At 43.0% G+C, this 12,778-nt stretch overlaps 1 protein-coding gene across 1 annotated transcript; it reads right to left on the bottom strand.

Annotated features, from left to right (window-relative positions):
* Positions 1 to 227: 227 nt before the first annotated feature.
* Positions 228 to 1,260, bottom strand: LOC140723854 (C-C motif chemokine 20-like). Its single transcript, XM_073038412.1, has 4 exons — positions 1,121 to 1,260; positions 910 to 1,021; positions 740 to 817; positions 228 to 452 (listed from the first exon to the last, which is right to left on the bottom strand). The coding sequence occupies exons 1-4, from the start codon at positions 1,200 to 1,202 to the stop codon at positions 422 to 424; spliced, it is 303 nt and encodes a 100-aa protein (XP_072894513.1). The 5' UTR covers positions 1,203 to 1,260; the 3' UTR covers positions 228 to 421.
* Positions 1,261 to 12,778: the final 11,518 nt, after the last annotated feature.

Genomic DNA, 12,778 nt, shown 5'->3' with positions numbered 1-12,778 from the left:
AAATTACAGAAGAAAAAGAAATTGAATTAATTCTCTTTATTATTCATTCACTTAATTTATTTAATTTAAACAGAAGTGTCAATTAACACGGTTATATTTAAACTCAGAAATATTCCTTCTTAATTTACACTTTCCAATAAATATAACTAGAAAGTAACAGATAAATATACAGATAATTATAACAATATTAATTGCATTTAATTTGATATTAGCAGAATGTAGCAGAAAATAAATAAGGCTCCACAATTAAGTTACTTTACCATGTTCAGTGGAACATACAATAAAACATTTTCACATCAGTTGTGAGTAATGCAAATTACATCAGTTTTAACAAACATTTTGTCTGTGCATAGATACTATGCAGGAGGTTTTGTCAGAAACATCCATCTAATGCAGATAACTTTTTTTCTCAAGATGCAGCTCAATGATTCGACAGGGTTTTCAGTTTTTTGCTGGAAGAAAAGAGGAACAATAAGTTTCAAATAATCAAATGTAATAACAAGAAAAATCAATAAAAGTGTGAATAACTTTTCTCTAAATACTAAAAATCACTGAGACATTTATGCATTTTGTAGCAATTTGGTGAAGGAAATTACATTTTTAAGATATACATATGGAAATCTGATAGTGGATGCTACCCTTGTCTTAATTGTTGTCACTATACATTCAGAACATCACTACAGCTTTCTCATTGTAACAGGTCAACACATTTGCTGAATGCTTAAAGCTGTTCTCTTACCTCAAAAAAAACAGTGTTCTCTTCACCCAGGGCTGATCAGGATCTACACACACTGCTCTTCCTCTGATGGTATAGAGTCTGTAAGATATTTAAATCAATGTGTCATTGATTGAAAAATCTAATAAATTTAGTTCTACAAAATCATATGCAATATATCATGTTGTACTTACATAATTGCATCTATTTCACACATTTCATTGGAATTTTGCTCCAAGTAACCAGAGATTAATTTCCGTGGCAATCGAAGCTTTGAATAATTGAGGCAGCAATCTGCATGTGTAACTGGAAGAATAAAAAACAATGGTATGCATGTAATACTAGTCAATATATTTGTAAAATCTGATTTGTAATAATGAATAAAGAAGCAGCTTTAGGACTTACCAGCTGATACTGAGTCACTGAACATGCTGAGTATAATCATTGAAAGCATAGCTACCGAGGCAAGTTGCTGGAGCTTGTTCATTGCTGGTTATCGGTTTACCAAGTAGCTTGCCTATGGAACTTGTTGAGTTGATGGTTGTGCTGAGATCTGATGGTTTTGATCTTTTGTCAACCTGTTTATATACTGTACTCCTAGAGTTGGGATTTTTTTTAAAATAAGGAAATACATCGTGTGACCTCCTTGGGTTTTCCTCTAAGAAACTTGATTGCATCACCAAGTTTATAAATAGACTTTGGCAGACTGACTTCAAAATTTACGTACTTCCTAACACCTTTGTTTAACTGTCCAACAGTTCAGGAGTATCTTGTTCCAAATCAAAGCAACCTGTCAAATTTATTGTCATGTGCACAAATACAGCAAGAAAGTATAATGAAAAAAATTACTTACAACAGGCACATAGATTCCTGTAATACACAGAGCACAATTGATACTTAATTGATATATAGTTTGTTTCTTCTGTTATTTCCACTTGGATTCTAAAGTATTATTACAATATATTGAAAATCTATAGAAAATAACCTTTCAAAACTAGCTGTTGCTGTAGTCCAAAATGGGTCAGTACTACACTGGAATTTAGAAGGATGAGAGGGGATCTGATTGAAACATATAAGATTATTAAGGGATTGGACATGCTGGAGGCAGGAAGCATGTTTCCGCTGATGGGTGAGTCCAGAACTAGAGGCCACAGTTTAAGAATAAGGGGTAGACCATTTAGAACAGAGATGTGGAAAAGCTTTTTCATCCAGAGAGTGGTGGATATGTGGAATGCTCTGCCCCAGAAGGCAGTGGAGGCCAAGTCTCTGGATGCATTCAAGAGAGAGTTAGTTAGAGCTCTTATAGTTAGCGGGGTCAAGGGATATGGGGAGAGGGCAGGAACCGGGTACTGGTTGTGTATGATCAGCCATGATCACAGTGAATGGTGGTGCTGGCTAGAAGGGCCGAATGGCCTACTCCTGCACCTACTGTCTATTGTCTACACAAAACCGATGAATTTTAAAGGTGAACATTTTTATCTAGGTACAGGGAGCTTCACTAAATTATTGTGTAAAATGAATCAATAATTTGAAAAGCTAATTAATCAGAAATTGGCAAGTAAATTGAATCATGTGAGCAAACATGAGGAAATCTGCAGATGCTGAAAATTCAAACAACAACACACACAAAATGCTGGTGGAACACAGCAGGCCAGGCAGCATCTATAGGGAGAAGCGCTGTCGACGTTTTGGGCTGAGACCCTTCGTCAGGACTAACCGAAAGGAAAGATAGTAAGAAATTTGAAAGTAGTGGGGGGAGGGGGAAATGCGAAATGATAGGAGAAGACCAGAGGGGGTGGGATGAAGCTAAGAGCTGGAAAGGAGATTGGCGAAAGTGATACAGAGCTGGAGAAGGGAAAGGATCATGGGACGGGAGGCCTCAGGAGAAAGAAAGTGGGGGGGAAGCACCAGAGGGAGATGGAGAACAGGCAAACAACTAAATATGTCAGGGATGGGGTAAGAAGGGGAGGAGGGGCATTAATGGAAGTTAGAGAAGTCAATGTTCATGCCTTCAGGTTGGAGGCTACCCAGCCAGTATATAAGGTGTTGTTCCTCTAATCTGAGTTTGGATTCATTTTGACAATAGAGGAGACCATGGATAGACATATCAGAATGGGAATGGGACGTGGAATTAAAATGCGTAGCCACTGGGAGATCCTGCTTTTTCTGGCGGACCGAGCATAGGTGTTCAGCGAAATGGTCTCCCAGTCTGTGTCTGGTCTCACCAATATATAAAAGGCCACACCGGGAGCACCGGACGCAGTATACCACACCAGCCCACTCACAGGTGAAGTGTCACCTCACCTGGAAGGACTGTCTGGGGCCCTGAATGGTGGTGAGGGAGGAAGTGTAAGGGCAGGTGTAGCACTTGTTCCGTTTACAAGGGTAAGTGCCAGGAGGGAGATCGGTGGGAAGGGATGGGGGGGACGAGTGGACAAGGGAGTCGCATAGGGAGCGATCCCTGCGAAAAGCAGAAAGGGGTGGAGGGAAATATGTGTTTGGTAGTGGGATCCCGTTGGAGGTGGCGGAAGTTACGGAGAATTATACATTGGACCTGGAGGCTGGTGGGGTGGTAGGTAAGGACAAGGGGAACCCTATTTTGGTAGTGGGATCCCATTGGAGGTGGCGGAATTGGTAGTGGGATCCCGTTGGAGGTGGCGGATAAGATTCCCCTTGTCCTTACCTACCACCCCACCAGCCTCCAGGTCCAACGTATAATTCTCTGTAACTTCCGCCACCTCCAACGGGATCCCACTACCAAACACATTTTTCCCTCCACCCCTCTTTCTGCTTTTCGCAGGGATCGCTCCCTACGTGACTCCCTTGTCCACTCATCCCCCCCCAGCCCTTCCCACCGATCTCCCTCCTGGCACTTATCCTTGTAAATGGAACAAGTGCTACACCTGCCCTTACACTTCCTCCCTCACCACCATTCAGGGCCCCAGACAGTCTTTCCAGGTGAGGCGACACTTCACCTGTGAGTCGGCTGGTGTGGTATACTGCGTCCAGTGCTCCCGGTGTGGCCTTTTATATATTGGTGAGACCTGACGCAGACTGGGAGACCATTTCGCTGAACACCTATGCTCGGACTGCCAGAGAAAGCAGGATCTCCCAGTGGCCACACATATTAATTCCACATCCCATTCACATTCTGATATGTCTATCCATGGCCTCCTCTACTGTCAAAATGAATCCAAACTCAGGTTGGAGGAACAACACCTTATATACTGGCTGGGTAGCCTCAAACCGATGGCATGAACATTGACTTCTCTAACTTCCGTTAATGCCCCTCCTTCCCTTCTTACCTCATCCCTGACATATTTAGTTGTTTGCCTGTTCTCCATCTCCCTCTGGTGCTCCCTCCCCTCCTTTCTTTCTCCTGAGGCCTCCCGTCCCATGATCCTTTCCCTTCTCCAGCTCTGTATCACTTTCGCCAATCACCTTTCCAGCTCTTAGCTTCATCCCACCCCCTCCGGTCTTCTCCTATCATTTCACATTTCCCCCTCCCCCCACTACTTTCAAATCTCTTACTATCTTTCCTTTCGGTTAGTCCTGACGAAGGGTTTTGGCCCGAAACATCGACAGAGCTTCTCCCTATAGATGCTGCCTGGCCTGCTGTGTTCCACCAGCATTTTATGTGTGTTGTTGTGTAAATAGAATCATGTAGCAGTTTGCTCTATTACATAACTTACTTCTGTTTTCTGATGAACATTCACTATCCAAGCCTGATGGGATGTGGGGGGTGGTCGGGTGAACACTAGGGTCTTTGTTGGCCCATTATTTAATCAAGAAAAAAAATGGGGTCTACTTCAGCTTAACTAAACAGTGTATTCAGTATCCTGACAAAGGTAACTGAAAAATAACATCAGATACTGGTGAAGTCAACAAGTACCAAAGACAGTGTCAATGTTAGGGAGCAGTCAGGCTTGTTAGGAATGGTCAAGGAACGATGAGAACAATGACAGAAAGTCGGGCTGACTAGAATCCATTCCTCTGCATTCAGATTCTCCGATGGACAACATGATCATCTGCACACATTGGTATATGATTTTATTTTACAGGAATTGTGCCTGTGTTTTGGAAATCCTTAATGTTTCAGAAGTTGTAATTTGGAAATCTTTCATAAGATAGAAATCCTCTGTGAATCTTAAATGTGTTTTCAGAATCTTATCAATATTTAAATACATATCAGTAAAAATAAATGAATTGTGTTGAAGCTACTTCGTTGACTGGTTGTATCTGCTCCTTGGTAGGGTTGGGTGATCCGCCACTCAAATAGTGGGTATTGGCAGCTAAGTTCACTGTGGAGGATAAACAGGGATGTGATCTGGCCTTTGAAGAGTAGATGGTTACACTATAACCTCCCTTTAGTGAGTGTGAACATAGTTATCCATATTGGATAGGGATTAACATTTCAACAGAGTTTGGAAATTCACAGATAGCAAACCCAATGCCATTACAGTTTACAAGAGAAATTGTAAAAGAAAATGATTCAAGTTTTCCAGATATCTGATTTTTCTCTTTGGACCTCTGTAAGTCTGCTGGGAGGAAGGTCCTGAAAGTATGAGTTCAGCCCAGGTGTGACATACGGGATTGCTGGAATGATTCCAGGACTGGGAAATTACAATGATGTGAATTAAATGGAGAGGCTGGTGTTGATCTCCCTTGACTGAAGATGGCCTTAAGCAATCTGTGTGGAGTTTCAGCATTCTGCGTATACTCTCCTCCCATCCGGTAGGTGCTACAGGAGACTCCGCTCCAACACCAGGCACAGGAAGAGCTTCTTCCCTGAGGCTGTGACCCTGCTGAACCTCACATCACAACACTAAACAGTATTGCACCCATGTTGTACTGTCTCAGTAACTTTATATTTGTGTTCTGTAGCACTTACTTTTTAGTCACAGTTATTTTGTAAATAACACTATTCTTTGCATTTCTAGTTAGATGCTAACAGCATTTCATTCGACTTTGTATCTGTACTCGGCACACTGACAATGAAGTTGAATCTAATCTAATCTAAATACCCAAATGTGTTTTTCTGCAGGTGCTCTGAATTCTTTCTAAATTCCAATGACACCCTGGTAAATTTGTTGAATGCTGTATATTGCTTCTGGTGTAAATGGTGACGGAAGATTTTGGGTGGAGCTAATAAGCATGTGAGAGAGAACAGAATACAGGGAAATTACACCAAAATGAATGTGAGTGCACTGAGAGATGATATAGACTTAATAGGCCCAATGACCTTCTGTGCCATATGAAAGTATGAAATATAACAGAGGCCCTTCATAATCAAGAAAGGATTAAATAGTGAAATAAAGTCAGTCATTTCAGTGTCTGAAGGGTTAATGAATAGGTGTGAATGATTCAAAGTGACTGGCAAAATTACTGAAGAGCTGGATGGGTCTATTCTGCATTGTTTGTCCATAAATAAATAAATGTTTATAAATTATAATGCACCACTTTGTAGAAAGTTGTTTGCATATTCAATGGTGGGTTTCAAGACAGATGTATACATTCCAGGGATTTGAGGAAAGAGTGAAAATAAAATATATTGTATTTCTTTATTGTGCTATTCTTTGATATTACTAAGATAGGTTTCACATTAATGAAATAAAATCAAAAGATGCAAGAAATACTCAGAAAACTGGGCAACTTCTGTAGAAAGAGACACACTGTAAATGTTTAATGTTAATTGTGTTTCGCTTCCCACAGCTGCTACCTGACCTGCTTTTTGACCTTTTTTCTGCTTTTATTTTGTATGTTCAGCATCTGAGAGTGTGTTTTTAAATTTATCTGTGATATCACTGAGCCAGTTAAAAAAAAACAGATGAGCACCATTAGCTGCAGACTGCTGTTGGAATGCATATGCTTTCACCATGTAGAGAAGATGAATGCTGCAGTAACTTCATTTATTAAATAAACAATGTGCACTAATCTTCATCTTGCCAGTGAAATAGCCACATGCTGAAGGACCAGGGCACCTAAAATACAACCTCAACATTATTCAGCGCTTTCAGAAAGAGGCAGGTTGAAGGAATTTGGAAAATTGATCAAGAAATAATTAAAATCAAAGTCAATACTCCAGTAAGTAATTGCTGTGGAACTCAGTGAAATTAAAATCATTTTTAAGATTTTAAATCTTTTACATTGTAAGAATTATTTCTACCTAGAAATGACTGCTGTCAATTGTGGATGATAAAATCTGAATATTTTGTGTCATGCTCGTCTGCCTGTTATTTTAATGTACAGATCAATAGGCAGTAGATTCTTTTCCTTAATTAGTTTCGCAGTGTGGATCTCTGAAACATCTTGGGTAACCTGGAATCAGAATCAGATTTAATATCACCGGCATATGTTGTGAAATGTGTTAAACTTACAGCAGCAGTATAATGAAATAAATGATAAAAAACTGAGTTATTCTAAGTATATATATCCATTAAATAGTTAAGTTAATATAAGTGGAGCAAAATAATATAAATTAAAAAGTAGCGAGGTAATGATCATTAGAAATGGGATGGCAGAGGGGAAGAAGCTGTTCCTGAATCACTGAGTGTGTGCCATCAGGCATCTGTACCGTCCGTCCCGATGGTAACCGTGTGAAGGCGGCATGTCCTGGGTGGTGGGGATCCTTGATGATGGACGTCGCTTTCCTAAGGCACCGCTCCTTGAAGATGCCTTGGATACCACGGAAACTGGTACCCGTGATAGAGCAGAATAATTTTACAAGTTTCTGCAACTTATTTCAATCTTATGCAGTAGCCCCCTGCCCCATACCAGATGGTGATGCAGCCAGTCAGAGTGTATTTGTAGAAGTTTTCAAGTGTTTTAGTTGACCAACCAATTCTCGTTAAACTTCTAGTGAAATTCTAGTTAAATGTTGGTGTACCAACAACCTCAGATACCTCCAAAGTGCCAGTTGTGCAACCTCCAACTCTGACTCTAGCCTTGACCTCTAGGCCGGGTCTTCACGCACTGCCGCTGGAACCCTCATCTCCCCTTCCCCCACCAACATTCTGCAACCCCGCCTCTCTCAGGGCCCAGCACCAGCTCTTGGGCCCTCAGAGACTCCATCTTTCTCTCACCCCACCATCCCTGAACACCTCAATCCTCCATTCCTCTCAGACACTGCCAACCTCCTTTCCCCCTCTGGTCCCAGCTCTCACCCATGCTGGGTTTACACCATCCCCTCTAACATTCCCCTCTCTGAGGCAGAACATTCTGTCCTCAGTAAGAGCCTCACCTTCGTCTCCCTGTGCCCACACATCAGTGAGTTCTCAGCCCGCCATGATGCTGACGGAGATGATTGACATCTCCGAGCCAATTTCTTTGCCAAGGACTCGCCACCCTGCATCGATGACCACTTCTCCCATCTTCAACCGTCCTCCTCTTCCTGGACACCCCACCCTGGTCTTGTGCCTATTCATTGCCAACTGCTGACAGGACATCAACCATCTTGACTTTTTTAATTAAGTGCAATCTTGAACAATAGCCAAATCAGAAATGCTGATCAAGTCAACTAGTTCCTAATGACTGCTCTGAGAGGCCAATCAGATGTTTCACTGCTGCTCAGCGATAGAACAGAAAAAACAGGCACAAGGGTTGCTAGCCCCTGTACCCCAGAAACACACTTGAGCAGTGCGGTGGAGGTATGTGCTATGCATGAACTGATCTGAAAGTGTCATGTTGACTCATAATCATAGTGGAACAGCTTAGTCAAGGGTAGGTTGATCAGCACAGATGGACGAATTATACCTCCACTACCCCTTCAGCACACTTTTTTCCAATTCCAACTTCACTTCTTCCGAGCGTTCTGCTCTCTACACCCTTTGCACCAATACTAACTTCACCATCACACCCGCAGATAAGGGGAGGGGTTCTGTAGTAGTCTGGTGTACTGATCTCCACCTTGCTGAGCAACAACTCTCAGACACCTCCCCTAACTTACCCTACTAAGGAGCATCAGGTTATTGTCTTCCACACCAACACTGACCGTGTTAGCTCTGGGGTTTCCCTTCCACTGCCGCCAACCTCATAGTTCCCGTACCCTGCACCTTCCATTTCTACCCCCTTCCCAAGATCCACAAACCCGCTTGTCCAGCTAGATCCATTGTCTCAACTTGTTCCTGCCCCACTGAGCTCATATCTGCACACCTTGACACTGTTTTATTGCCCCTAGATCAGACCCTTTCTAACTACATCCGTGACACTTCACATGCTCTAAATCTTTTATATTATATCAAGTTCCTTGCCCTGAGCATCTTATTTCCACCATGGATGTCCAATCCCTATACACCTCCATCCCTTACCAGTAAGGCCTCAAAGCTCTCTGTTTCTTACTGGACACCAGAACCAACCAGTTCCACTCCACCACCACTCTCCTCCACCTAGCAGAAATCACCTTCAGTCTTAATAATTTTTCCTTTGGGCCCCCCACTTCCTTCAGACAAAAGGTGTAGCCATGGGCACTCGCATGGGTTGCAGTTATGCCAGCTTGTTTGTTGGCTATGTGGCACAGTCTATGTGCCAAGCCTATACTGGTAGCTGTCCCACACATCCCTTATGCTACATTGATGACTCATTGGTGCTGCTTCCTGCACCCATGCGGAACTCTTCAACTTCATCCACTTTGCCACCAATCTCAAACATGTCCTCAAATTTACCTAGTCCATTTCTGACACCTCCCTCCCTTTCCTTGATCTCTCTATCTCTGGAGGCGACTTATCTATTGATGTCTATTACGAACCCATGGACTCTCACAGCTACCTGGACTATACCTCCGCCCACCCTGTTACTTGCAAAAACACCATCCCCTTCTCTCAATTCCTCTGTCTCCACCGCATCTGTTCTCAGGATGAGGCTATTCATTCCTGAACGAAGGAGATGTCCTCTTTCTTCACAGAAAGGGTCTTCCCTTCCTCCTCAATCAAAGCTGCCCTCAACCACACCATTTCCATTTCACGCATGTCTGCTCTCACCACATCCTCCGTGACCCTACCAGGGATAGGGTTCCTCTTGTCCTCATCTACACCCCACCGGCCTCCGCATCCAGCACATAATTCTCCAGAACTTCTGCCATCTCCAAAGGGATCCCTTCACAAGCACATCTTTCACTCCCGCTCCACTTTCTGCTTTCCACAGGGATCACTCCTTCTGTACCTTTCTTGTCTATTTGTCCATCCCCATTGATCTCCCTTCTGGCCCTTATCCTTGTAAATGGAACAAAGGCTACACCTGCACCTGAACCTACACCTCCTCCCTCACTACCTTTCAGGGCTCCAGAAAGTCCTTCCAAGTGAGGTGACACTTCATCTGTGAGTCTATTGGGGTCATATACTGTGTTTGGTGCATCTGGTAGGTCCTCCTGTATATCAGTGAGAACTGACTTAGATTGGTAGACTACTTCACCAAGCTCCTATGCTCCATCCACTAGAAAAAGTGGGATCTCCCAGTGGCCACCCATTTTAATTCCACTTCCCATTACCATTCCAATATGTCGATCCATGGCACTTCCACTGTCATGATGAGACCACGCTCAGGTTGGAGGAATGACACCTTATATTTATCTGGGTAGCCTCCAACCTGATGGTATGAAGATCAATTTCTCAAACATCCAGTAATGGCCTCCACCCCACTCCTTCACCATTCCCTATTGCCCCTCTCACTTTGTCTCCTTGCCTGCCCATCACCTGCCTCTGGTGCTCCTCCTCACTATTCTTTCTTCCATGGCTTTCTGTCCTACCTATCAGAGTCCCCCTTCTTCAGCCTTGTATCTCTTTTGCCAATTAAAGTCCCAGCTCTTCACTTTATCCCTCCTTTTCCCGGTTTCACCTATCACCTAGTGTTTCTCCCACCCCTCCGTCCACCTTTTAACTCGACCCCTCATCTTTTTTACCCCAGTCCCGCTGAAGGGCCTCAGCCTGAAATGTCGATTGTACTCTTTTGCAAAGATGCTGCCTGGCCTGCTGAGTTCTTGCAGCATTTTGTGTGTGTTGTTTGGATTTCCAGCGTCTGCAGATTTTCTGTTGTTTTCGATGGTGTGCCCGGCAGGGTATTGATAACTTGTGTCAACCAATTGTCTGGAGTGTTCATGGACACCTTTACTCTCTCACAGTTTCAGTCAGACTTCCCAGTTGCAGCAAAACAGGCATCAATCTCACTCGTGCCCAGGGAGAGCAGGTTAAGCCGCCTCAACAACTATCGCTCAGTTATACTCACATTTACTGTAATTAAGTACTTGGTCATGGATAGAATTAACTCCTGCCTAAGCAGGTACCTGGACCCGCTCCAGTTTGCCTGCCAGTGTAACAGACATACAGTGGAGGCAACCTTACTGGCTTTCAATTCTTCTTTGGAGCACCTAGACAACAGCAAAACATATGTCAGGCTGCTGTTTATTGATTGGAGCTTGATATTCAACACCTTCATTCTCTCATTACAAATCAAAAAACTTTGCAGCCTCTACCTACTTCTGCAACTGGGATACTTGACTTCCTCATTGGAAGACCACAGTCAGTGCAGATCGACATTAACATCCCTTTGCTGACAACACCGCTCTACAGACTCTACGTTCATAATTTTGTGTTAGGAGTAGCTTAAAAGCCATTTATAAATTTACAGATTACACCACTGTCTGAGGCAAAATCTCAGATGGCAATGAAGAGGTGTACAGGAGTGAGATACATCAGCTGGTTGAGTGATGTTGTAACAGTAATCTTGCACTCATCAGCAAGACCAAAGAGTTGACTGTGGACTTCAGGGAGGAGAAGTCAGGAGCACACACACAATTCTCATTGAGGGGTCAGCTGTGGAAAGAGTGAGCAACCTCAAGTTTCTGGTCATCAATGCATCAGAGCATCTATCTTTAGCCCAACACATTGATGTAATCACAAAGAAGGCACAACAGTAACTTTACTTCATTAAAAGTTTTAGGAAATTTAATATGTTACCAAAGACTCTTCCAAATTTCGACAAATGTAGGGTAGAGAGCATTCTTGCTGGTTGCAGCAGAGCCTGGTATGGAGCCACCAATGTCAGGAGGATGCTACAGAGGGTTTAGAGTTAACTAGTTCCATCACAGACACAATCCTCCCTGACAGTGAGGACATCTTGAAGAGGTAGTACCTCAAGAATGTGGAATCCACCATGTAAGATCATTGCCATCCAGAACATTTCCTCTTGGCATTACTGCCATCACGGAAGAGGTACAGGAGCCTTCAAGATTCTGAAGACATTGCCTATCCTCAGACAATATAGGCTTGTTAATGGCAGTTCTTAAAAGAGAAGGGGTGGCGTCCTCGTCAGGGAAGATATCACTGCAGTGTTCAGTCAGGACTGACTGGACAACTTGTCCAGTGAGGTGTTATGGGTGAAACTGAGAAAAAAGAAAGGTATAAAGGAACTGAGAATGAGAAAAGCCCCTTTAGCCATGTTACCAGGGCTATATTACAGATGACTCAACAGTCCATGGGACTTAGGGGAACAAATTTGTAGAGAGATCACAGCCTGTTGCAAGAAACATAAGGTTGGTATAGCAGATGATCTTAACCTTCCACATACTGACTGGGACTCCCATACTGTAAAAGGACTAGACGGGCTCGAGTTTGTCAAAAGTGTTCAGGAAAGTTTCCTTCATCAGTATGTAGAGATCCCAATGAGAGAGTGTGTGATACTCGATCTGCTGTTAGGGAATGAGACAGGGCAGGTGACAGAAGTTGGTGTAGGGGAACACCTTGTATCTGGTGATCACAATGCCATTAGTTTCTAAGTAAATATGGAAAAAAGTAGGTCTTGTCTGCGGGTTCATATCTAAATTAGGGAAAGGCTAGTTTTGATGGTATGAGAAAGGATCTGGTAAGTGTGGATGGGACAGGCTGTTTTCTTGCAAAGGCGTACTTGGTAAGTGGGAGGCCTTTGAAAGTGAAATTTTGACAGTACAACACTTGTATGTGCCTGTCAGAATAAAAGATAAAGTTAACAGCTTTAGGAAAGCTTGGTTTATAAGTGATATTGAGTCCCTGGTTAAACAAAAGAAAAGGAGATGCCTATGGGTAAGAACAAATGAAG

The sequence above is a fragment of the Hemitrygon akajei genome, chromosome 3 (assembly GCF_048418815.1).
Source record: "Hemitrygon akajei chromosome 3, sHemAka1.3, whole genome shotgun sequence".
Taxonomy (NCBI): Eukaryota; Metazoa; Chordata; class Chondrichthyes; order Myliobatiformes; family Dasyatidae; genus Hemitrygon; species Hemitrygon akajei.
The sequence above is the reverse complement of the archived record's forward strand: the minus strand, read 5'-3'. Positions and strand labels throughout refer to the sequence as shown.

Bases quoted from the DNA above. Each gene is read 5' to 3' on its own strand.
- LOC140723854 (XM_073038412.1), bottom strand. From the start codon at position 1,202: ATGAACAAGCTCCAGCAACTTGCCTCGGTAGCTATGCTTTCAATGATT. The intron at 818-909 runs GTAAGTACAACA...AATATCTTACAG, and splicing joins TGTGAAATAGATGCAATTAT to ACTCTATACCATCAGAGGAA. The intron at 453-739 runs GTAAGAGAACAG...CTTTTCTTCCAG, and splicing joins AGAACACTGTTTTTTTTGAG to CAAAAAACTGAAAACCCTGT.